The sequence below is a fragment of the Triturus cristatus genome, chromosome 8 (genome assembly GCF_964204655.1).
Source record: "Triturus cristatus chromosome 8, aTriCri1.1, whole genome shotgun sequence".
Taxonomy (NCBI): Eukaryota; Metazoa; Chordata; class Amphibia; order Caudata; family Salamandridae; genus Triturus; species Triturus cristatus.
In genome coordinates, this window is record NC_140591.1 from 1,584,556,852 (window position 1) to 1,584,584,348 (window position 27,497).

At 47.0% G+C, this 27,497-nt stretch overlaps 1 protein-coding gene across 3 annotated transcripts in view; it reads right to left on the reverse strand.

Moving 5' to 3' along the window:
• Positions 1–27,497, reverse strand: part of FHIP1B (FHF complex subunit HOOK interacting protein 1B) — a 486,169-nt gene that overhangs the window by 257,606 nt on the left and 201,066 nt on the right. For all 3 annotated transcript variants that reach the window (XM_085623510.1, XM_085623509.1, XM_085623511.1), the window contains exon 3: positions 25,510–26,124. In XM_085623510.1, the coding sequence (XP_085479636.1) occupies positions 25,510–26,124 (615 nt within the window). The remainder of the gene's footprint in view (positions 1–25,509; positions 26,125–27,497) is intronic.

Below are 27,497 nucleotides of genomic sequence, written 5' to 3' on the forward strand. Positions count from 1 at the left end.
TATCAGACTACCACAAGTGTGGAACTAAGATTGACAATGACGCTGCCCAAGATCAAAATATCATAGTAAAATGGAACTACCCTGAAGCGATACTAGGTTGTACAAATATATAAGCTCATAGTGCTGTGAATTGTGAGACAGATTCGTTGTAGGAGGGAAAAAAGACCTGGTTCAAATAGCTGCTTTGTGCTATTGTCAATTTTAATCTGTGTGTCATGAAAAAAACAATAAGTAGGAATTTCAAGACAAAACATAAAAAGATAACTTTAATTACTTTTTTCAGCAAATGGTACATCATCAACAATTCCAACTTTCCACAAGGAATCCCAACCACCGATCTACAACTGAGTCAACTAAAAACCCTTAGCAAGAAACCAGTCCTTAAATTCAAACAAAATACAGCAAAGTCATCAATCTCGCCTAGCAAAGTATTACAATACAAAATGTGCTTCCGGGAAAACACTATTTCTCCTGCGGGTGGACAATGAAAAATGGCAACAAAATTATCTGACATCTACATAAGCTAAACTTTTTCTCTTCTACATTACCCCTGAACTTGTAATCATGGACCGTCACATTTCACTCACAGTACAACTTGCTTCATCCATTTCAACAATAGTGCAAATATTTGGCAAGATATCTCTCGATGCACTCAACTAATCAAGCAACTTATGCTCAACAGTCCATATGCTCGTCATCTCCCACAAGAACACTGAAACTCCCATTCTCATCAGGCTCCCCCAGATCACTGCAGAGTGATTCTACGATGGGCCGCAGGGTGTTTCTTCGCAACCAAAAAGTATGACCATATAATTCCATTTCCCAAAGAACTTGACTCCCTGCCTAGTGATGCAACAGTCACGTTGAAACTAGCTACCCTCACTTATTAAGCTATCCATCTGACTAATCAAACATACCTTTTCCACCTTTCTAGCTATCTACGGAGCAGCAAGAGGTTTTAGAAACAAACTTCCTAAGCTTCTAGAGGCGTGGCCGAGCAGGGGACCAAGATGGCCGCTTGGCTCTAAAGCTCCGGCGAACCAGCCACATGTTTTCGGTTTGCCACTGCACATTGCTGCCCCATCGCCACAGCGGCACGGATGTAGGGGCACCCTGATCACAACATGTCTGCTGTCCTCGCCGGAGCCCATTTACCGCCTGGGTAGCCCCGTCCCAGTTCTGTCTGCAAGCGCGGCTGACGTGGCCCTCGGAGGCCCTTCGGCGATAGGATCCGTGGACGAGCCCGAGAGTGGAGCCGTGTCTCCGTCTGGCAGTTTCTGGCCCGATCAACCGCAAGCCCCTCAGGGCATGCCTCTCTGTCACCTGCCGGTGTTCTGGCGCTGCGTGGGTGCAGATGGGCAGCTTTGTACCCGTATCTGCGCTGGATGCGGTGAGTGGCGAGTAGGCCTGGCCTAAAGCATTTGATTTTCATCGGTGCTTGACCAGGTGGACCTGTGCCTCTCCCTGGATGCTGCCTGTGTGCCTGTGATGCCAACCTGTTGTGGGCGCACTTGATTTCCTTCCCATTGCCATCCAGAAGCCTCATCGTGCCCCTATCCTCAATGGTGGATGCATTTACTGCTGTGACTGGTGATGTGAGCCAGAGCATCAACTTGTTGGTGTTTCCTGCCTGTAATCTATATACCTCCTTTAAGAGTGGCAATTGCCCATTTCCGGCCTATAGTGTGTGCCTTTGTCAGACCCAACTGCCATTGCTGTTATTGCTGGCAATGCTGTTCATTAAAGTACTCATCACTGGCTAACCAGGACTCCTGGGTCCTGCCGCCATGGAGTCCCAGTTAGCGTGCCTGATTGAAGCCTGATTAAAGCCTGATTAGGCGAAGTGGCCCGCTCGCATCTTGGCACCACCCCATATTTACCCATCTGGGGCCTACCTGCTGCATAATGGGGCGCAACAATACTAAAGAGCAACAGCTTCAATTCAACAACAACAACAAAAAAATTGGAATTGGGTGGAAGAGTCTACTGAGGGTACTTGGGCGCTTCCACGGCTGATGCCTCTACACTTTAGGGCACTGCTGCAATAATGGCTGAATTGAGGGCCGGGTTCAAATCCATAGACTCCAGCTTTGATGCTCGCTCTACTCGCCTGGATAACATGCATGAGCGTGTGAGCAGACAGGAGGCAAGATTGGATGCTACTGAAGAACACATGCCCGACATTGAGGACATCAACACTACGGTGAATAAACGTCGGGAGCAGGCGCCAAGGTTCCTCAAGAGGATGGATGCCAAGACCGAAGATTTGGAGGCGCGCTCTTGTCGAAACAATATACGCATCGCTCTGATGACCGAGTCCACCAACACTGGATGCATGGATACTTTTGTCGAGAACCTCTTGATAGAACTGTTTGGCAGAGAGGCATTTTCCGCTACATTTATTATCGAGAGAGCTCATAGAACCCCTGGCCCAAGACCCGTACCGGGAGCACCACTTTGTCTCATCATTGCCAGGCTCCTTCAATACCGGGACCCTGTCCTTCGCCTTGCCCGCGATACGGCTGCTACACAACCAGGGAATGGCTGTGGCCCTCTATCCTGCTTTCACACCATTGGTGCAAGAGGCGTGCCGTAAATCTACTGACGTCAAGCGCACACTTCAGAAATCCAATGTGAGCTATGCCATGTTATATCCTGCCCGCTTGCATGTCCAGCTAGATGGTAGGCAACATATCTTCGACTCCCCAGCAGATGCCGCCACTTTTTGTAACCAGCATGGGATAGGGGCTAAGGCGTGCGGTCCGCCACTTCTTCGCCCGGTCATGCTTCGGTGGACTTGCAGACTACTCCCTCATCGTGAAGACAAACACTCTATCTAAGATGGTGCGCATGGAATCCTTGCCCTCCTCGTCGCTGATCTCTGGACACCCAGTATTGATGCGCCATATATCCTTTGCATTGCTCATATAGACAGGCTGATGTAATATGAATTACACTTTTTGCTCATTCGGCTTTTCTCCTTTAGAGCCTTGCCACACCCCACCTGATTTTGTTTCGCTTTAAGATCTTTATCGGTTTCACCAGATGTCGTTATCTTACTCTTTGGTGTGGGTGGGGGGAAGGGGTGTTTTCTTGTTGTGATGATGTATGGCTTATTTTCTTCTTTTGCAGTGGTTACACTAATATGCATGTCATGATGTATTTTATTTATGTACTTGTACAGTGTCATTCGCTTATTGTAGAACATATGGGGCCGCCGGCTAGGAAAGATGGGGCATTGACCCTTGAATGTATGACTTGAAATGTCAGAGGAGTAAATAATCCTCGCAAGGGGAGACAAGTTGTTTCTTATTTGTCCAAGCATGGTGTACAGCTGGCCTTTCTGCAGGAGACCCATTGTGGATCTAGTTTCTCAAACCACTGAGCATCAACCTGGGGGAAAAATCGTTTTCTGCTAGCTATAACTCCTACTCCAGAGGCGTTTCCATTTTAATTCATAGAAGCATTCCATTTGTCACACAGAAGGGGATAGCAGATCCCAATGGTCACTACCCGTTGCTTTCCAGCACTCTTGCAGCTAGAACTTTGTTACTAGTCAATGTTTATGCTCCGAATGTAGATGTCCCAGATTTTTTTCACGAACTTTCCACTCACATTACCTGCTTGCACACCGATTATATTTATGGGCAGCGACTTTAATTTAACCCTCCATTCTTCTCTTGACTCCACGGCTCCGGCCATGTGACCAAGCCCATTGCACTCCAGGCACTCTAAAATATTGCAGTCTTTCCACCTTGCAGACGCCTGGAGATCCAAGTACCCACAAAGCAAACTTACACCTTTAACTCTACCCCTCACAATGTTTGGACACAAATAGACCACTGGTATCGCCTCCGGGTTACTACTTCTGTTCTCCTAAATTTCCCATCACCCCCACACATTATCAGATAATTCTCCGGTCCTACTGTCCCCGCATATCTCCTTCCCTACGACAACAGTGATGCCCTGGCGCTTTCCAACAAATGCATTACACGACAAAGTGTTTCGCATAGAAGTTTGTGATGACATTATTGAATATTTTGCAATAAACGCTGGGACAGTTGCGAAACACTTTGTGTTATGGGAGGCATTTAAGGCATTACAAAAAGGGTTATTCCTGCTGCTCCTCTGTTCAAAAAAGGAAAGAATCAAAAGGAAGGCTGGATCCAACTGAGTACACCATGTGTCTATGGTTGGTAATCCATTTGTTGGATAATAATGCGCTCACACCTTCCCTTTCAGGTGTCATGCTTCATCATATGGGCTGCTACATACACACGTTTTTAATCAGGGAAGGAGGCCCTCAGAATAAAATTAATTCCTAGCAGGCACTTTCAACCCTGTTTTATATCACTTATTCACATCTACACTATTCAGGCCCCCACACCCGCACTTCACCATACGGCAGTTGGATAGAAGATCTCCGACAAAGTGCCCCTTTTTAAGGGAGCCCGTTAGGCATTGCACCGCCGGCCCGACGAGGAGCAGCCCATATGAAGCATGACACCTGAAAGGGTGTGTGAGGGCATTATTATCCAATAAATGGATTACCAACCATAGACACATGGTGTACTCAGTTGGATCCAGCCTTCCTTTTGATTCTTTCCTTTTTTGAACAGAGGAACAGCAGGAATAACCCTTTTTGTAATCCTCATTACTGGGGCACCTTTTCTTGCTGGACCTCCCACTCCCCTGTGAGTGGAAAAAGCCCCTCCTGTCCCTCTTTTTGTAGTTCAGGCATTTAAGGCATACATCAGGGGCATCTGTATTGCTAAATACGCGGGCATTCTTTGCAAAATCAGGGCGGAGTTGGCTGCTGTAGAGGGGAAGTTACAAGTCAAGAATACTTTATTCGGTTTTAAAAGACAAAAACCATGAAAGTTACAACATTAAAATACAATAACAATGTTCAAACATAGAATATAAAAAGGAGAAGAGTCTAAATTAAAATACATCAAAACCCAGTGTTTTCCTAAATTTAAAAACATTTTTAAAATAGATTAAAACTGCGGAAACTGTAAGAACAGTGTCCATTCTCTGAAGTTCTAAAAAGGCTGGACGGCATTTATTGATTTTCCATTCTTTGAGGAGTGGAATAATGTATGTCTTACGTGGTATGGTGTAAAATGTACAAAAAAATAGGATATGGATATCTGACTGGGGTGAAGAATCATCACACGGACATAAAGACAATTTCGGCAACCAGGAGTTCATTACTGGGAAAGACAAGAGTCTAAAAACAATGGACAATCTAAAACGGGTCAGGATAAAACGATCATAATTAGACATCGGCAAAGTTAAGTATGGCTGCAAATTGTTGCTAGTTAACAGAGAGGAATGCAAGGATACAGATTTTTTCTTCATTTCCTCTTGCTTCTGTTTTCTATGAGATATTCCAGGGATAGCTTAGACAAGAAGTTCCTGGCTACACCATCCATTGAAGATGGGTCTACAAAATATTGTTGACAACCAATTTTACCAAGGAATGTTTTAACATAATTTAACCAATCTAAACGACCCACATTTTCCAATTTGGCCCGATTCATAGTGCACTCAACAGTTGTCCAGACCCTATACCACAAAAGAATAGGTTGAATTTTGATTAAATCAGATATATAATTTAAGCCAAGTTCAGTGTGACAAATATAGGTCGCAACACTTTGGGGGACTGTCAGGACGTACCTCAGGAACCTATTCTCAACTTTCTGGATTAAGTCAATATTAGTATAGCCCCAGAGACCCGAGCCATACATAGCAACCGATGTGCATGTAGCGTTATAAATAGTTACAATTTCTTTAATTGGTTTCTTTCCCAGTTTTTTAATAAAGTTCTTTAGGGCCGTTATAGTTTTTTGGAACAGAAGAGTTCTGGCCTTTACCGCATGAGTCCACGCCCCAGTTTCGTGGAAAAGAACACCGAGGTAAGGAAAAGTAGAAGTAAATTCCAAAGGAACATTATTTAAAAACATTCTTTTTGTATGCTTACCAGGTTTTTTACCACAGTTCATTGAGAAGGTTTTGCTACAATTAACTTTTAAATCTAAACTAGACATGAAACACTCAAAGGATTGTATCAAGTTTTGTAGTGCCAAGGGTGTGCGAGCCATTAAGACTGCGTCATCCGCATACAAGAGCGCGGGGACAGACCTCCCCCCAACCCTAAGCATGTCCCCGCACTCACGCAGAAGATGACGTTCAAGACCATTAATGTACACCAGGAATAAAAAGGGTGCCAGGACGCAGCCCTGGCGCACGCCCCAGCCAACCTGGAATGTCCTGGTACATTGGCCCCCACTGCCATAGCGAACCGAGGCTGTGGCACCTGAATAAAGATCTTTCAAAAAGCAAACAATAGAATCTTCCACGCCTATCTCTTTTAAAATTGCCCATAATTTAACATGAGATACACAATCAAACGCCGACGAAAGGTCGACGAACATGAGGTACAGGCGCTCGCCCTTTATCCTCAGATATTTTGATTGTATGATCATTAAGTTTAGGCACTGTTCCATAGTACCAATACCCTTTTGGAAACCATATTGTAAGCCACTCATTATATCATTCTCCGCGGCCCAGCTTTGTAATCTAGCCAGGATAATTCTCCCAAGAATTTTAACCGACGAGTCCAATAGGGAGATTGGTCTATAACAGGCCTGTCTCCCTTCTTGTAAATGGGTACAATAACCGAGGTGAACCAAGACGGGTTTAAGCCCCTAGCCAGTGCGGCGTTAAAAAGTTGCACCAGCATGGGGCCCCAGAGCTCAATATTTCCTTTGTACAAGTCAGCAGGGATCCCATCAGGCCCTGCAGCCTTGCCGCCCTTCGTTGCGTTCAGGCCCATGTTAACTTCCTCCAGGGTTACTACCAATTTATCTACCTCGTCACCTGTATAGTCCCCAGGGACAGAGTCAGTGATATGGTGATTATCTTGCGGACTGTAAAGACTGGAAAAATGCGCCACCCAATCCTCCTCAGTAATGGCAGTTTCTATACGCGCCTTAGTATTATCGTAAAGAAAAGGAGTATTAACAGCCTTCCAGAAGGCAGATACATCCTTCTGTTGTGATGCTTCGCATAGCATTTCCAGGGCCTCCCTTTTTATAACCATTTTCCTGTTTTTTAGGGCTTCATTATATTTTTTCCTGCAGCTTCTTATTTCAGTGGGGTTACGTGGTATTCTATGAATGGCTCTTTTCAAAATAGTTAAAGAACTGGTGCAGGCATTATCGAACCAGCTTCTTTTGCCCTTTGCCCTATCATTTGCCACCACCCACAAGTTTTTCTTAATAGTGGAGGCTATTAGGTTAAAATGTTGAATTATCAAATCACTGCTGGATTTATCGTCCAAGCAAGTGGCAAAACTGCTAGGGCAAGCATTCAATAATTTTTCTAAGAACCTTTCCGGGACCACCTTGTCCCATTTTAGGTTGTACCCGTTTTGTCTGCCAAGGACCACATCCGGAGCTGTGTGTGTGGAGAGCGCATCCACTTGTCGATCAGAAAAAAGATTTTCGACCTCCATGATCTGAGGCAAGTGGTCACTCACTGGCTGGTCCATGATACTAGACTTAATAAATTTATGGCTGCAGCTATTTGAGGCAATAATGAAGTCAATGGTAGACAATACACCTCTACCAACAAATGTAGGCACGAATGTGGAGGGTTTTTGGGCGATTTCATTTACAAATCCTAAGTCATACATGAACAATATATCGTTTAGTAAATCTCCAGTCAGAGAATGTTCAAAGTGAGTTGGATTTGTTTCCTGCTCTGTCGTTAACCCGCATAAACCCTGTTTACCTTTAGTACAGAGTTTACAGTTAAAATCCCCCCCCCCAAACAAACATAACTTCTCTATCGGTTTTGCCTATTTCATAATGTATATCCTCCCTCAGCATAGTTAGGACGCTGGGGATTTCTTTCCTTGATATCTTATTATAAAAGTTGATAACTAGGTTTAATCCCTTCTTATTCCTTAAAATAATTGATAAAAACTTGATTTGGTGGAGAGCCAAATTCCATCATATTTAAGCTGATTGGAAACAAGGGTTAATAGACCACCCTTAGCTCTTCCATGGGTACCCCCCACAGCCGGGGTAAAAAAAACTTCTATACCCATTAACATACACCGGGTCTAAGGACCAGGTTTCCTGGAGAGCCAAGATGTCGTGACCATCAATGATAGTACCCCAAGATGGGTTACTGATTTTCTCCTTTAGACTGGCCACGTTCCAAAATAAGAATGTGCAGGTTTTCCTAATTACTTTGGTACCCCAATTGCTTCAAGAACAAAATGCCCTTACTTCCTCAGATCGGTTGTGGGCAGGGGCACCAATAAATCCCCCATCATTTAGATTATTAACGTAGGTCGTGCTATGGATGGTTTGTACATGCGTAATATCCTCAATGCGGTGTAGAGAAACCTGTTCATTAAAGTTCTCCAAGATTTTATCATGTTTTACCCCTAAACTAGTAGATAGATTATCACAGACAGCTTTCTTATGTCAATCCACACATTCCAGACCAGAGAAAACATCAAACCGGTTTTGGGTAGGTAGGTTGTGGGTAGGCAGAGCAAAACTGTTTTCCCATAGATGGTTAGGGAAGTTACAAGATCTTGATCTGCAGAATAGGTCATCAAGCTCCAAACCACCATTGCATGCCCGTTCCACTTTACTACAGGAATTTCTGTATATGGCGGCTTGCAAGGTTACATATTTGAGTAAATATGCTAGAGCACAGTTCTACGGGGACGTGAGAGATCTGGGCGCACACTGGTCAGGCTGCTCTGCCCTTCATACCAAGCCTCCTATGTTATGGCCCTGCAACTCAATGACGACTTCTTGACCATGGATAGTGCTAGACCACTGATAGTGCTACAATTTTCACTGAATTTACCTCATACTATACATGTTTATGTATATCTTGTGGCAATGCAGTGGAAGAGGCACCTGCAGATTATTTGTCAGAGGCGACAATGGTGTAGCTCGACGGAGGTCACCGTCAATTTCTAGCCTCACCTATCGCCTGTGAGGATATTTCACAAGCCAGAGATGCCCTTAGTGGCCCCTGGGCCCCAGGGTTGGACGGCTTGACAGGTGACTTTTACAAAGCGCACAAAGCATTATTGGTTTTACATTTGCTTGAAGTCTATGCCCCAACGTTATGGGAGGCAGACATAACACTCTTGCTTAAGCCAGGTAAATCCCCACAGCTATGCACTTCCTACAGGCCTTTGCCACTATTGAATCATGACAATAAAATTCTAGCTAAAGTTCTCGCTACACGCCTTTCCTCATTAATGGACAGTATAATATCTCCCTTGCAGACAGGGTGCGTGCCTAACTGTTCCACTTCAGTGAATCTTTGTACAATGTTTGCCGTCATCAATCAGATTTCTCCAAACCTCCCGGCAGCTGCTGTGCTGCTGGACGCCGAGAAGGCGTTTGATACTCTCGAGTGGTCCTTCCTGCATGCCACTCGGCAGAAATTGAGCACTCCCAAAGTCTTTCGGGACTGGATCAAGCTGGTTTACAGTGCTCCATTAGTGCGTCTTGGATTAAACGATGGCTTGACGGACCAATTCACATTGACTCGAGCACCTGGCAGGGGTGCCCACTTTCACCTTTATTATTCATTATTGCGATGGACCCCTGGTCCGCCAGTTTCAGGAACGCCACTTGGCCCGAGGATTGCGATTTCGAGGTCCTCTTCTTGCCTCTCTGTATGCCGACATATTTGTTAGGTATCCTGAGGCTAATCTTCCCCCCTTAATTCGGGAGGTAATCTGCTTCAGGGGTTTTTCCGGACTCTCCGTTCATTGTGGTAAATCCGAGATCTTTCCATTGACAGATGCTACAGTCCCTTGAACTAACGAATTCCCCCTGCAGTGGTGCACGGACTCTCTGAAATACCTTGGCATTTATTTGCACAGGAGTGGCGCAGAGGTCATCTGTCTTAACTATAGTCCCGCCATTGAGAGGCTCTCTACCCAGATTGAGCGCTGGATCAGGCTCCCTTTGTGTAGCAGGGAGAACAGCTAATATTACAATCGTGGTATCGCCCTGCTTTTTATTATCTATTTCTTAATATTCCAATAGCCTTGACTACAAACTTTGATATCTTGTGAGGTATGCTAACGTGGCTAATCTGGGCGGGAAAGCACCCTAGAATTAATTGGCACACATTGACTTTGCCCGATCATCATGGCGGGTTTGTGGTCCCAGACTTTTACCCTTATTACCTTGTTGCTCAGGCACTTTTTGCATATTTTTGGTACCACCCGGATGCTAGACTTCAATATCTTTATCTTAAGCTAGAATGGACGCAAGCCCTCACACTGTCCCTTCTGATTATTATTCCACAGGGCTTGCCCAGGATCCCCCGCTGAGATACAGACACTTCCCACAATCGTATTGGGCCTGGACCAGACTTATGCGCTATTTGGGCTTTGATATGCTGTATTCCCCTCATATTCCCCTTCCAAATAATGCCTTGCTTCCATTGACTGGGGAGAGGTATTCTAGCCACATGTCCGTTCCATACCTTTGGGGTCCTATTCGCAGATACTGAACTGTGGTCCGTTTCTTCACTGGTTGAGGGGCATGCAATGTCCTACATGCACAGATTCATTTTACACTAGCTACACGGAACTGTTCATACCACACTTACTTCTTACCCTAAGAAGCCTGTTGACTTTCCCCCACTTACTATGATAATCATGGCCCCTGCAATGCCCATCTTGTCTCCTGCCTATATCATACATCTAGGTGTCTGAGGCCCATCATTGTGGAAAGGGCGAGGGCTGTCTGGGAGAAGGATTAGGGGAGCCCTTTATCTGACAAAATGTAGTATTACAGCTGTGAACAAACACAGCTGATTTCTGATTTCCAATAACCATCTCCACAAGCGGTTACATTCTAAAAACCTACACCGGGCTTAGGCTACTTCGCGGTTACTGGCTAGAGCTTACCCTACCAGGCCACATTGCTGCCCCAAAAGCGCGGTGGACAGGCTGATTCTGCTCACTTAGCATGGAATTGCACCCCAATTCTCACTTTCTGGGAAGTAGTACATTCCACAATATCACGTATGATAGGACATACACATACCACAAACCCTCTGGTGGACCTGCTGGGTTATGTTAAGCCGCTACCGGCAAATGTCCGTCACTATAATGCACTTGCGCGTCAGGTGTCCTTACACTGGTATGGCATCTCCAGGCACACTGTAGAGGCATGGATCCGTGACTGGATATACTTTGACACCACAAATGAAACATATGCATCACTACAACCCCCTGCATCGAGACCAAGGGTCATACGGCAGCCATTAAGAGACTATCTGCTGATTTCGGCTTCAGATGCTGGTGAAACGGAGGAAGATTGATTTGTACCCTGAGGACCATGTTTGGAAGGCCCGTAAACGTGCTTCTGTGGGCTGCCTCTACTATGTATAAAATCGGGGCCCATTCTCATGTACTCCTCTCATTACCCAACATGTACAGTTGTCTATCCCACTGGCGTTTCCTTCACGTTTTTTCTTTCTTTCTTTTATTCCAGGACAGTCATCTTAATGTATGATTTATATGTATGATATATGGTGTCATGACTTATACTGCATATGTGTACATGCTCTGCACCCCTCCATTGTTTTTCCCCCCTTTTTTCTGTCTCTTTCTGTATTGTTATGGTTGATATAAAATGTCATAATTAAAGATTAAAAAAAGAAAAACCTTACTAAGCTTTTAATTAACAAAGGTTAAAATCAAATTAACTTTCAATAGGACTTCCAGTAGAGACCTGTTGAAACACTCTCCGTGTTGGGGTACAAATCCACCAATCATGTCTCTCTGCACCATCTTCAGATCATTCTTCTGGAGACAAAGCCTGAAGGGGTCTCCACTGGACACATTGTTTTGAGCTTACATAGAACCGCTCCGCCTACTCTTCTCCAATGGCCCACATTAGGAACAGAGGGGAGAAGCCAATAAGCAGTGGCTGTTTGTACTCCGCCTTCATGATCATAAGCTGTGGAGACCCCCATTGCTGCAAGTGACCGTGGCAAGATGGCAAACACCAGACAAGAGAAGCACAGGTGTCACATGCCTGGTCTGTGAGAGGGTCATGCCTGGGACCCATGTCTTCTGACATCTGAAGGAACCGGGGTCTTCGGTCTTCGTGGCGCCTCTTGGTTACGGTTGGGTGGTGGGGGCAGCTTTACGGGGGGGGGGGGATAAAGAGTGCTGCCGTGGTACCTGCAGTCCTGTTGGCTGTGGAGGGGAGAAGCACAGAAAAAATTCCCTTAAAGGCGCGGTGCACATCAGATCCATAGGGAAAAACTGAAAATCTCTCAGACCCAGTCAAGCGGGAAGAAGGATCCCTCCGAGGAGGACAGCAGAGATCTGCCGGCGGAGGAGCTGCTGAACTGTAGGAGGGAAATGTTACCAGTCTGTGACATTACCAAGAAACTAAAAGAATTTCAAAAAAACTATGTCAGTAGTGCTGTCATATTTGGCATCTATTGCAGACAAAATTAAGGGGGTTGCCCTAGAGCATTAGGCAGACAACAGGGCATACAGGGGGTACTGTGCCCCCCACAGCGACGATAAAAGTTGTTTTCCACGGTTGTCCTGTGCCCGTCGTACTATAGCTTCGCAAACTGGGCCAAGTGCAACCATTTCTATTCTGAGGGGAGCAGGAGTAAACAGTCACAGGCTTATAAGGGAGGTAGTGTGGGGTGCACGTGATCAGAACTCAGTCAACAGACACAATAACCCGATGTGCATCCTAGAACTTATCTTTTGGGGAAAAAAGTACTTTTAATCACACAGCAATACTAAATGCTACACAATGCAATGTATGAATACAGGATGACACCACTGATCCCTATCAGGGCTCTGTGAAACTACAGGAACCACTGAGTGAGACTAGGAGACGCACTGCATCATGGGTCACCCCCGACTTTGCACTCTAAGGAAGTCTGCTTTCACTGGCTACTCCTGAGGCCAGGAGTATGAGACATTGTCCTCCTGGACCGTCTCCTCGTGCTGGACCACACTCCTTCCCTCTCTCAACAGAGCATAATGTGCAGACTTTAGGTGCTGCCCCCTCACCTTTGGGAGACTGCCCGTGAGGCAGACACCAGACCCGGTCATATAGCAGCCCTTCAAGTACTCTGCTCAGAACCCCCTTCTTGGTCGTGAAGAACTTGGACCTGGAACACAGTGGGGCCGTTTGGTCCCTACTTTTATACACATTTTCAAGGCAGGCAATGTGGATTTATTGTATCAAACTTCATAAGCAGTTTGGGGTGTTTCTCAGATGGCTCTCCAAACACAATTTTTGTACAAAAGTGATTCTTCACACAGCAAGGAGCACTGGAGCGGTCTCTAAGCTGGATCATCAACAACACCGAGAAAAAAGTGGACTCCAACTACCACACATGTATTACACACACTACACATAAGCATTTGCTCAACACACACACACACAGGATGTCAGTGCACGGTACTGTTCACCTGAGAGTGGAACTTTACACAAGAGGGATCAGCAGGCACTCTTATGGACAGGTAAAAACAAACTGTCTGGACGCACAAAGGATTCGCACAGCACACCCGCCACCATCGCCTTATGTGCTAAAGCCAGGAGACCGTAGTCCTCTGTATTATAAGGGCACGCTAGGTGCGCCCTTCTAGCCAACAGGACAGCTCGAGGACCTCGCACAGACGGGGACAGGCCTAGGCCTCTATGCGCACGAAAGGTTAGTGAGACACGGGTCAAAATCAAAATCAGGACACGAGATTCACCAGCAGGCGTGCAGTCCGGCTCATGCTCATGTACCATGCAACAGAAATCCCTGCCCTACAGGGGCCAAATCCAGCGCGGTGGTCATAGAGTCTAGATTGAGGGGAGGGGAGGTGTGCCCAGCCCGAACGGAGAAGTATCGTGGGCCAGCGACCTACAAGCATGAGTGTGCATGTGATGGTGCACCATGAGAGCACGATGGAGAGGTCAACTGCGCTGAGCGGGGCTAGCATCGGTGTTGGGACTTCCTCCCAGGTCACCGAAGAAGGCACTTGAAGCTTTCTTAGTGGTCGGCGTCTATAACTCTGAAAGCTGCATAGAAAGGTCCTATATCAGGTGTCAGTTCCACAGCGACAAGACAGAGTGGCACTGGCTGGATGTACTTGAGGGTCCTTCCAAACATGGGTCTCTTTTGAGGAGGGTTCTGGAGACTCAACTCTAGGCTGTGTAGGGAGACGCAGTCTACATTTCTCTGGTTTTTAGTGTTAAAAACCCAGACTAATAGATTGAAACTACAAGAGTGGAAGAGACAGTATCCTGCGGGGGCCTGTCGAACCGAAGGTGCACACGGCAGTAAGGCTTTCGTCTTCGCTGAGAGGGCTAGGAGTGATGCTTAAGGGGTTTGAATGTTAACATGCAGCATGGGACAATAGCTCTATATAGATTCTGTACCTGCTCCACCTGCGACGCCGAAAGGCCGTGCTTAGGACATGGACTGAGGGAGGCGCACTCAGTCCCTGAGAGCTGGTGTGATGTGAAATGTCCTCCCCTCCGTCTCACCCTTCTTCCTGCTCCACCTGAGACCCTCAAAGGCCCTGCTCAGGACATGGACTGAGGGAGGCGCACTCAGTCCCTGAGAGCTGGCATGATGTGAAATGTCCCCCTCTCCATCTCACCCTTCTTCCTGCTCCACCTGAGACCCTCAAAGGCCGTGCTCAGGACATGGACTGAGGGAGGCGCACTCAGTCCCTGAGAGCTGGTGTGATGTGAAATGTCCTCCCCTCCGTCTCACCCTTCTTCCTGCTCCACCTGAGACCCTCAAAGGCCCTGCTCAGGACATGGACTGAGGGAGGCGCACTTAGTCCCTGAGAGCTGGCATGATGTGAAATGTCCCCCTCTCCATCTCACCCTTCTTCCTGCTCCACCTGAGACCCTCAAAGGCCCTGCTCAGGACATGGACTGAGGGAGGCGCACTTAGTCCCTGAGAGCTGGCATGATGTGAAATGTCCTCCCCTCCGTCTCACCCTTCTTCCTGCTCCACTGGAGACCCTCAAAGGCCGTGCTCAGGACATGGACTGAGGGAGGCGCACTCAATCCCTGAGAGATGGCATGATGTGAAATGTCCCCCTTTCCGTCTCACCCTTCTTCCTGCTCCACCGGAGACCCTCAAATGCCATGCTCAGGACATGGACTGAGGGGGGCGCACTCAGTCCCTGAGAGCTGGCATGATGTGAAATGTCTCCGTCTCACCCTTCTTCCTGCTCCACCAGAGACCCTGAAAGGCCCTGTTCAGGGCATGGACTGAGGGAGGCGCACTAAATCCCTGAGAGATGGCATGATGTGAAATGTCCTCCCCTCCGTCTCACCCTTCGTCCTGCTCCACTGGAGACCCTCAAAGGCCGTGCTCAGGACATGGACTGAGGGAGGCGCACTCAATCCCTGAGAGATGGCATGATGTGAAATGTCCCCCTTTCCGTCTCACCCTTCTTCCTGCTCCACCCTAGACCCTCACTGGCCATGCTCAGGACATGGACTGAGGGAGGCGCACTCAGTCCCTGAGAGCTGGTGTGATGTGAAATGTCCCCCTTTCCGTCTCACCCTTCTTCCTGCTCCACCGGAGACCCTCAAAGGCCATGTTCAGGACATGGATTGAGGGGGGCGCTCTTGCTCCCTGAGAAATATTGGCAATACCTTTAACTAAGAGATGCCCTCACATCTCATACAAAATGTCCGTATAATAACTTGCATGATATGTGCGTTATCTAAAGGCAATGCTAAGTCAATAAGAACAAATAAAGTCTTTAACATACCATGTATTTGTAAGGACCACGTATCACCCAATGGTATCAAGGCGCTGAACAACAGATGTTTATTGTACCCAACTGGTACTCATTTTATCGACCTCAGAAGGATGAAAGGCTGAGTGGACTCGTCGTACTTGGATCTGTGACCATGATGTCGAACACAGGCCCCTACAGTTTGTCCACGGAGTCCCCCGCCCAGGAGACTGGTCCTAGTCAGATATTCTAGCACCCACTTCTAGAGCTGGTGCTGACAGGCACCCGCAGTCCGGCTCACCTCCTCTGCCGGGCCAGGCCAGGCGCCGGGACAAACACCGGCCAACATGGACTGGGAAATCAGCCACCTTTTCCAAAATAAACCTGGGCGAAGTTAGTCAAAGTTAAGAAGTCCCAGGGCCTGGAAGCAAAGGCGGGCCTTCTGGGCACTACTAGGCGGTCATAGGCTGGGTAAGCCTTGCATCCATCGGCCCCGTCCATCAGTCCTGCTGAGGCGCGGCTAGGCATGCAGCAGGTTCACAGCACGGACGGGGTGTTGACTTTCGGAAGCGCGGGCGGCCTCCTCCCAGGGTCCGCGGTGGTCAGTGGAATCCGAGGAATCCGAGGAATGTGCTGATGGGCGATCCTTCTCGAGGCCTTCCTGACTACACAAAGCGTCTGCGCGCCTCCTGCGAGCCAAGGACAGCCTCTAGGCGCGGTGTGCTCCATCTGGGAGCCAAGGGCAGCATCTTGGCGGTGCCTAAGGTCTGGCAGCCTCTTGGCGCTCTGTGCTCCATCTGGAAGCCAAGGGCAGCCTCTTGGCGCTGTGTGCGGTCTGGCAGCCTCTTGGCGCTGTGTGCTCCATCTGCGAGCCAAGGTCAGCGGGCAGCATATTGGCGCTGCGTAAGGTCTGGCAGCCTCTTGGCGCTGTGTGTTCCATCTGGGGGCCACGGTCCCCGGACAGCCTCTTGGCGCTGCGGCAGCTCTGTCAGCCACGACCGAACGCCGCCCTCAGGCCAGCGTGGGCACCGAGGTGTAAACCGGGCCAGCAGTGACTGCTGAATCGTCTTAAATAGCGCCTGCTGCCTCTTTACTCTCGCTTCGCAACACTACGCAGAAACAGCACCAGGTGTGAGTAGGTACATCTGCTTACACGACATAGGATGAAGCAGCGTCAGGCCGATGCGAGTCCTAAAGCCACAAGGGTGAGGGTGATTAAAAAAACACCTTCCGCAGCGAGTAGCGTTCGAGCCTCTCCGGACTTTCAGAGACAACCCTCAGGTCTGCAGAGCAGCAGTTTCACAGAGTGCGGCCTTGGCACAGCATCAACAGGCAGCTGGAATTATATAGCCATTACATGTATATGCACTGATGAGGAAAGGTCACTCGCTGGCAAGGTATGGCTATTCCCAACTTCCAAAGTCAAAAGGCAGATACTAAGGGCGTCCAATCGTATCCCCGCCGCAAGTAGGACAGACCGCGGCAGATTCCCTAAATCAAGGAACGAGGACTACTCATGCTCATGTACAGACTTAGGACACTTGTCTAGCCAACATTTAAAACCTAATTAACGAGCTTCGCAAACACAGAAGTTTAAAAAAAAAAATATTCAAAGCATTTAAGGTTTTCAAGAGCATTGTTTTGTTTGTGAATGTTTTTAAAAATGTGTATTGTAAATGTCTTGCAACTGAAAAATCCTGTTAAGATTTATTTTAAACTTAAAATTCATTTTGAATCTAAACAAGCACAGGCAAAACTAACTGGTCACTGCTCTAAAAGGCTGAGCTATTAGCTTTGTCAATACTTTTAGGGTCGAGCCTGAGCAGCGCATCCACTGCCCTGCCAGGCATGCTGTATTGAGGTAGGGACGTTAAGCTCCGCCCACATTTTTCATTGGCTTGTGTCATTGTCCACTGTAAACTGTGGCTGTTTATTGGTCAAAGGAGTTAGTAGTCCCTCCTTAGTACAGCCTTGTCTCAGTAAATACTTTATTTCGGCCAAGAGCCATAAAAGTTTCATAATAGTGCAAACATTCACTATACAATCAAAATGCATTAAGCACTATATATAAATATTCACAGTAAAATAATCCTCAATCTTGAGTAAAACAATTTAAACCGGTCACTAGACCTTCCAATACATCCACCCTGATGACTTCTCAGTAAAAGAGGAAATATATATATATGTATAGCCGCCTGGTCTCATTTTGTAACCTCCCATAGCGATACCAACTGTTATGTTTGTTGTTGCTAGGTAGGCTTTAATTACAGCCTCCCAGCAATATTTTCTCAAATAGCTGGCAGGACACGCTCTCTTCCAACACTTTAAAAAAAAATTTATAGCACGCATTTGCGAGACTTTAACCTATTGGCATTGTAAATGACAATGCCTTTTATTTATCCGTTTTAAAATGAACACATAAAAGACATTGTCATTTACAATGCCAATTGCTCAAACTCTCAAATGCGAGACGTATTGAATTGCAAATGCACGTTGTTATTTGTAAGTGAATGCATACTCAAAACAAGCACTTTCCCATGGAGTGTTGCGCACAAAAGGAAAAAAGAGGCCCTCAAGTCTGCAGTGGAAGGATACAACTCATCCAATCACCATACTGTGAGCCCAAAATAGTCCTGCGCAGAACAAACACAAGAGCAGGGAAGAAAGCGATAGAACCAAGAGCACACAATTAAAAAGAACACCATCCAAAGGTGAGCATGGGGCTGACCCAAAGCCGCTTCAACTATTTGTTAAGCTTTAAAAATAAGTTAAGCGGTCTGTAGTCAAGACCTAGTAAGCATTGGCAAAAGCAATAGGTCTTGCGTTTTGGACCGATTGGCTTTGCCAATAGTTGCTAGCCTTGACAGGCCCTCGTGCACGGTGGAGCTGGGACCCAAGAGCGCTCTAAAAAGAAGATTGATAAGTGACCGGCCGAAAAATCACCGAGTCGCTACACTCGAAGCTCCGAGACAGAAGCATTATTTTTCCGCCCTGGCTGATTGAGGAGCCACGGACGTCGATATGAGCCATTTCTGAAAACTACCTATATGTTCTACCGCAGGCTCACCACCACTTGTTTCATTTGCGGTTGTGCTACTGCAAAGTTTAGATATTTCTGGTCCTGATGAGAATCCCCGGTGAAGGGATTCGAAACGCGTAGACCTCTCTTTGACTCGTCTTCGCCTTCAACATAGTAAAATACTCCTCAATAGGATATTCAAGAAGTTTAAGTGTTATTCATTGATGCCCTATCCTTTTGTATATAAATGTAAATTTCTAATTGAATGTTTGTCTATTGTCTGATCGTTCGAGGTATGTAAGTTGTATGGACATGTGTATGTGTTTATGTAAATGTAAATAATTGTAAAGTAATTTTGTATATGTTTCTTTGGATTTTGTTTGTATATTTTTGAATCATTCAAAATACAACCGTGCAAAATAATAAGAAAAATTTGCTTAAAATATCTTTAGATTAAAATCAACCATATAATGGACAAAATGGATTTGTTTAAGTCAGTTCATTTGTTTATTTGTCTTTGAAAGTACAGTGCAGCATTGGCATCTTCCTTTGTTATATTTTTGATTACTTTGACTTGGCCTTGCTGCTATACAAGTCAAAACCCAAGTTGGTCTTGCTAGCCTTGCTGCACAGCATCAAGAAAACAAAGCAATAAAAAAAGGCTCAATGGCGTTACTGTTGCGTCATTAAGTATGCATGTGCCTCACGCCTATGAGATGACAAAGGAATTTAAAAAAAAAATACCGAGTTGGATCATAAATCAAAAAATATATACATAACATGAGAGATTTTTTTTTAAACACGGGTGGCAAAGAGCAACATGGAGGACAAGGGTGCCAAAATAGGTTCAACAAGAGAGGGGCTGGGGAGAACAAGGAACAGGGCGCACATGCGGTAGCAAAACAGAGGGTGGGAAGGGCAAGCAATGGGCGAGAGAAGAGGGTGGGGGAAGCAACACAGAGGGTGTGGAGGAGAAGCAATGGGTGAGAGAAGAAAGGGGGGAAGCAACACAGAGGGTGGGGAGGAAAAGCAATAGGCGAGAGAAGAGAGTGGGGGAAGCAACACAGAGAGTGGGAAGGAGAAGCAATGGGCGAGGGAAGAGATTGGGGAAGCAACACAGAGGGTGAGGAGAAGCAATGGGCGAGAGAAGAGAGTGGGAGCAGCAATACAGAGGGTGGGAAGGAGAAGCAATGGGCGAAAGAAGAGAGTGGGGGAAGCAACACAGAGGGTGGGGAGGAGAAGCAATGGGTGAGAGAAGAGAGTTGGGGCAGCAACACAGAGTGTGGGAAGGAGAAGCAATGGGCGAAAGAAAAGAGTGGGGGAAGCAACATAGAGGGTGGGAAGGAGAAGCAATGGGCTAGACAAGAGAGTGGGGGAAGCAACACAGAGGGTGGGGAGGAGAAGCAATGGGCGAGAGAAGAGAGTGGGGGAAGCAACACAGAGGGTGGGGATGAGAAGCAATGGGTGAGAGAAGAAAGTGGGGAAGCAGCACAGAGGGTGGAATGGAGAAGCAATGGGCGAAAGAAAAGAGTGGGGGAAGCAACACAGGGGGTGGGAAGGAGAATCAATGGGCGAGAGAAGAGCGTGGAGGAAGCAGCAAAGAGGGTGGGGAGAACAAGCAATAGGCAAGAGAAGAGAGTGGGGGAAGCAACAAAGAGGGTGGAAGGAGAAGCAATGGGCGAGAGAAGAGAGCGGGGGAAGCAACACAGAGGGTGAGGAGGAGAAGCAATGGGCGAGAGAAGAGAGTGGGGGCAGCAACACAGAGGGTGGGAAGGAGAAGCAATGGGCGAGAGAAGATAGTGGGGGAAGCAACACAGAGGGTGGGGAGGAGAAGCAATGGGCGAAAGAAAAGAGTGGGGGAAGCAACACAAGAGGGTGGGAAGGAGAAGCAATGGGTGAGAGAAGAGAGTGGGGGAAGCAACACCGAGGGTGGGGAGGAGAAGCAATGGGTGAGAGAAGAAAGTGGGGAAGCAACACAGAGGGTGGGGAGGAGAAGCAATGGGCGAAAGAAGAGTGGGGGAAGCAACAGAGAGGGTGGGGAGGAGAAGCAATGGTCGAAAGAAGAGAGTGGGGGAAGCAACACAGAGGGTGGGGAGGAGAAGCAATGGGCGAGAAGAGAGCGGGGGAAGCAACACAGAGGGTGGGGAGGAGAAGCAATGGGTGAAAGAAAAGAGTGGGGGAAGCAACACAGAGGGCGGGAAGGATAAGCAATGGGCTATAGAAGAGAGTGGGGGAAGCAGCACAGACGGTGGGGAGGAGAAGCAATGGGTGAAAGAAAAGAGTGGGGGAAGCAACACAGAGGGCGGGAAGGATAAGCAATGGGCTATAGAAGAGAGTGGGGGAAGCAGCACAGACGGTGGGGAGGAGAAGCAATGGGCGAGAGAAGATAGTGGGGGAAGCAATACAGAGGGCTGGGGTGATGAGGTGAAGCAATGGGCGAGAGAGCAGAGCAACGTGGAACGGGCACAGAAGAAGCTCAGGGACAACAAAGCAACGAGGGAAGTACACCCGGGTGAGCTCAACATGGAGGAAACGGGGAGAAGCACACAGGCGATAGAGAGCAACACAGAGTGCAGGGAGATAGGGCCACACAAGGGAGACATATGGAAAAGACATACACTCCCAAGGACTGCTTAACCCAAAAGAAACAAGCATCGATAAAAGCCTTTAGGTTTCACTTATATGAGATCTATTGACTTTGTCAATGTTATTCTAGACGTGTTGCACAGCAGCACAGATTTTATGATCTAGTAACCGATGTGTAATACTAGGTCTCCACCTCAGGAATCTTCAATGGAAAGCTTTAACTACGGCCATGATATCAGAACACTAATGAAATATCTCTATAATAGAGGCATGTAAGCAATTGGATTATCATGGGCGGGTGTGTGACTACCAACCTCAAGCAATTACAGCCGCGGTCCATGCAGGTAACAGCGGCGGGGCCGGGTTGGGGGGGGGGATTCAGGCGGTGAATGCAGAGGGAAAATTAATTATTTATTTAATTTTCCCTAAACATAGCCCCTCGAAATCCCCCCCCCACACCCCCCCCCCCCACTCCCCAGCCCCACTGCCGTTACCTGCATGGACTGTGGCTGAGTAATAATCATAACCCTTCTCAGGGTGCAATCTCAAATTCAGTAAATTAACCCCAGCTCAAGCTAAGGCACAGAACAGACAGGCTTAACTTAGGGCAATGTGTAAAGTATTTACGCAGTACCAAAACAGTAATGAAGTCAAAATGCAAAACAAGGCCATCCCACACGCAGAAAAAAACATTTCTCTAAGCCCAGCCCTTCATGGTAATAATCATTAAGACCGGACATTCGAGAAGGCTGCATGGTCTGATGACGTCACCTTGGGGTTTGATATCTAATGTGACATCATACACCAGGGGGTCCCTTTAAGTGTCTTATGTTATGCAGATCTCTAGAGCGCACTATCACTCGGGAGGGAATCCGGATGCTAGAAGTAAGAAAGAACTCAGGGAGTCTGCCTGGGTACAGTGGGTCATCAAGAAGTGCTGGTTGTATTTTGCTTCATCCCGGTGCCATACTTCTAGCTACACCATGGCATTCTGGGCTCTTTTGAGGTCTTATTTTCATTTGCTTTCCGTCCGGTTCCAGAAGGGTGCAGCTGTTAATTCCTTCCCCATGGTTCTGCTTCTGCAGGCTCATCCCCAGCAGTCAGACTGGAATACTTCTGGTTCCTTACTAGGAGGCGTTGACTGCATTTGTTGTGTGGACCCATCACGCAGCTCTCCTACAGAAACGCCCCAGGACTAGGTCCTAATTTCAAGGAGCCCTTCTTTCAAATGTGCTCAACGAGAGGGAGACAGAGTAAAACAAAAACAAGTTCATGGTCTTCGGTAATGCTTTTTCTGTTGGATACACCAACTGTAGAATCTAAATGTTTGAATATCCCCAGGCACCATGCTGGATCTTTGTTGTTTACCATCACATGCATTTTACATGTTCTTTACCAGAGCTCAAGGGGTGAAGCTTTTGTCATGGCACAGAAGACTTTAGCCAAAGAGTGAGAGCTTAAAAACTTCACTCTCTTGTGTATCTATGTAGGCACGTGTGTGCATCACCACACGTGAACAGGCCTAAAAGATGCAAACCAAAGTTTCTCTTTTTATTTTTTTATTAACCAAGCTAAGTTTTTTAAATTTAATATTTATTTAATAATCTGAGGTCACGAAAGCACTTATGATGTGGCTGAGAACCAAACTACAAAAGGCAGTTGCCAGTGCCTCTAAAAATATAAAAAATAACAATGGAGGAGTAGGTGAGGGAAGCAACAGGGGAATGGAGAAAATAAAGCCATATTGGGGTGAGAGGCGGGGCAAGGCAACAGAGCACACATAGGGGTGCAGCAAGGGTTTTTGGGGAGGGAAGCAGCACATGAGGCAAAGAGCCAGAAAACACCCACATTCTCAACGGGTGCGGAAAGAAAAATAAAAAATAAAGCAATTCCCTAAATGTGAGCAGTAGAATGATGCACGCCATCCAATCAAATGGGTGGTAAAGAAGCTATGTTCCAGGGGAATGACAAACCGAGTACTGGAAAGGAAAGCAATAGAATAAGAAGCAAGCAAATGAGAGAGACAATGTCAACCAATGGTAACCACTGGGCGGACTCTAATTCCAAAGTACGTTTCTGGTAAGCCCACAAGAGGTCTTTCGCAACAAGGAAAAACAGTGGGAGAATTGGATATTTCGGTAAAGTATGCAGAGAAGGTAAAAGAAAATGGAAGTACCACATTGAGGGTGAGGAACACAAAACACTGTTACAGATTACAACAAATCTATCACCTCCCACCAAACCCTATGCCCCCTCAATCCCCCATGCTAAGTCCTTTTTGGGATGTTAGGAGGAGCAGGAGTTGAAACAAGAAAGTGTATGGGTTTTTTTTCCTTCTAAAAATGTCATCAACAAAAAGTTTGCTGTGCTAGGATCATCATCACCTCAGCTTTCAGGAGCAAACACGAGTTTTTATCTAAAAACATTTTTTTTTACCACTGGTTTTGCATTTTTCGAAGAGGTAGTCCATTTTACATAATATTTGTGGTTTCAGCCTACCTGCAGTTTGTGGTGGAATTAAGTGTGAAACCCATGAGTGATCCAGTAAAACTATACATCTCTGAAAAGCAGATAACATTCTGAATTCAGCAATGATCACTTGAATAGATACTCCCAGTTTACCCACAGAAACTAACTTTTGAAATGAAAAACACCTAATGAAAACGGGCAGAAAAAACAGCCATTTCTGACGTTTTTATTTGTAACTTCTTGTCACAATGGTTAATTTATAAAAGAAATATATCATTATGTCCAACAGATCCTTCTCGTTTTGGCAATACATAGAGTTTGTAGATTTCCCATAAACATGTGACACCCAGAGTCAAGAACTGAACTGCACCTTACAATGCGTTTTAATTGTGTGCAGACTATATTGCAATTCACAGGGTAAAACAAAGAATGACGAATGGGTATGAAGGAAACCTATTCATATCTCAGGGAGGCTAGACCCATTAAAGAGCAGTAGGAACAGCAATACTAGAAAGACAGCTACTGTGGGCATTAGAGTTCACAACACGGTGGGCAGGGTGGGGCAGTAAACAGAAATGAAAGACGCAAACACTCTCTCCTGTTTGGTCTCTCGGCATAACCCTCTCCTATTTTCCACTTGTGGTCTCCGTGGTCTGGGTCTTCCTCCCCCCACACCCCCAGAAAGCATCCTCCCAACAGTGCAGGTGCTTCATTGTCCGCTGGGGTAAGCAGAGGAGGGGAGGGGGTGGTGGACTCCCATCCAGAGCTGCAGTGATGCAGAACTCTTTAACTAGTGAGCCCAGTGGTGCAGGGCTAGGACCACAGTAGGGGGCGGTGTAGTGTCTGCTGAGGGCTTACTCTGAAGACACTGTAGAACGGATGAGGATTGGGCCAGCTCCTGGGGCCATGCTGGTGCCAGAGCATGCTGGGGTTACTAGAAGCTCACACCTTGCCTACATCAAAGGAAGAGAGGAAGAGGCGGGCAGGCAGCACCAGGATTCAACAGCACACCTCATCTCCCCTAGTCTTTGGTGGGGTCCACACCTTTCCCCTTCTGTCACCAACTCACAAAGCCCTCTGCAGTCCGCTTCTGTGTGCATGCATGCATGTATGCGAAATGGTTGCCCATGGTTACCGTTCCCAAACACCTCGGCTCCCTGGTCACAGCTGCATTTCTTTGTTTCATGAACCTACGGCTACATTGAAATCCTCAAAAGCCGGATTATTTGCAACTGTGAAAACAATTATGTATGACATTGTAAACACTTTGCAGCCCACATGATGAGGGTATGAGTCAAAGCGCAGGAGGGCAGAGTGTATATGGCAGGGCACCATATTTCCTTTGGAATCGAGTGAATCAAGATCCGGAGCCCGCAGCATAAACCCCCAGACAAAAGGCCACTGTTCTGAAGGTCCTTAAGGGCCCTTTCACAGTGGGCACACAAGGCCAAACACCGGTAACTTTGAGGCACAAGAAATGAAAGAAATGAACTGTTAATCGAAGAGCTTCAGACTTCAAACAAGCCACTCATGAAATGATGTTCAAGCATTAGCCGCAAACTAACATGCAAGAACAACAGAACACTCAACAGCAGCAGCAGATGGCTACTAATAAGCAAGACGTACAACCTACCGGGCAGAAGAATGAGTTTTCGGTGATGAACGTTGCCACTGTAGGGTTGTTGGCCGACATCGCCATAATCAGCAGCAAGGCATCCCTAGCCTGCTGGCCAATGACGCCCTCGTGGTGGATAAAGGGAACCAGGAGCGAGAAGATGATGAGATTGGTGGGGCCCTTCTCTACCGAGCTGTGAAAGAAGAGCTCCAGGATGGAGGGTTCTTTGGCCATGGAGACACACAGCTGGTTCAATAAAAGGACAAGATTATTCTCTAGGACGGGTGACGCCGGACCAGGGGAGAACGTACTCAGCAGCATCACAAGAGGCTTCAGTATGGGCCCGTGACACAGCAATGCCTGGCGCGACTGGCTGATCAGCAACTCAAAGAGCTTCAACTGGTCCACTTTCTTCTCCTCGCTGAAATCCCACTGCAGGTGCCAGCGCAGCAGTCGCTCCAGGATGTTCTCTGAAACCACAAATCCCAAGATGGGGCCAGGCGAGCCATCCTCCTTTGGACGGTCTTCAGCCAGCAGGCTCATCATCTGGTAGGTGTTGTTCCGCACTGAGCTGAAGTCGTCTGCTGTCACCTGCTCTGGCTTAGAAATCCTCCGCTCCAAGATCCGCAGCACCTGAAACACACAGCACAGAAGAAAAGGCTTACTCATTCTCTTATAGGACTTTTACTCCCAAGCATAGTATCATGGGCAGCCTATGTTTCTTATGTCTACATCATACCCAGCCTGCAAACCAAATGATACAACAGAAGCGCTTAGAATTCCATACATCAATGTAGAATAGCTGGACCGCATACTCTACTGGTTGTAGGAGACTCTTCTGAGTGGATGTGAGGCAGAGATTTGTGCAATAGCTGGCATCTACATATCACACCCCTCACATGGCCATACTCTTTGGAAGAAGCACAAATGCCTCACTAAAAGTACTAAAGCAGACAGCACCTCCAACTCCTGTAAACAACGTAAATCAACTGAACAAATGTCCAAAAGAATGTCCTTCGAAAGCCACACCACCTTCCTCCAGAATTACCATTGAGTGGACTCCACAGCATCACCAGTCATGGCACATATCTATGCGGGTCCACCCGAAGTGTTTAAACTAACAGTAAAACAAATGCATGGATTATAGTAGAACGCAGGACAACATAAACCAAATCTGTACTGCACAGAGGACATTCTGTTGACTGAGCCTAAACTATCAGTAGATCTGGCCCGACACATTCCCATCTTCTGCAATAGCCATACGGTGACAGTCTGCCAGACTAATTTCAACCAACTTTGACGTTTGGTGATAAATACTGGGTCAATCCTGTGAAAGCTCTGGATCCCTGGTACTTACTTTTAGTCTCCCATCACACAAGGATGCTATGACTAGGTCTTTACGCAGTCCCTATCCACTTCTATGACTTTGTCAGGATTTATTCAAGTATCTTTGTGTATATGAACATATAACCATACATCCTCAATTATCTTTTTTGATCTGATGAGGTCTATAAACACAGTCGACGACAACATCTTACATTGCATAAAGACTGTGTTTGGTAAAGTTGAAGCTGTACGGCAGTTCACTTCCTAAATTTACAAACATGCAGACCCCATGAAACTGGACTTTTTCCTCTCTTAGCTTTTTAAAGTAAAAAGTGAAGTGCCAAAAAGATCACACCTATATCTGACCCACTTCAGGGGCTAGCAGTGCATAACTGGCCCCCATCTTTGCAGGTACAATCAATCAATCAATCAATCAGATCATTTGTAGAGCGCACTACTCACCCGTGAGGGTCTCAAGGTGCTGGGGGGCGGGGGGGGGGGGAAGAGGGGAGGGAGGGTGCTGCTAATGCTCGCTCGATCAGCCAGGTCTTGAGAAGTCTCCTGAAGGTCAGCAGGTCCTGGGTCTGTAGTAGGCGGAGGGGGAGGGTGTTCCAAGTCTTGGCGGCGAGGTGGGAGAAGGATCTGCCGCCAGCGGTCGCTCGTCGGATACGGTGGCGAGG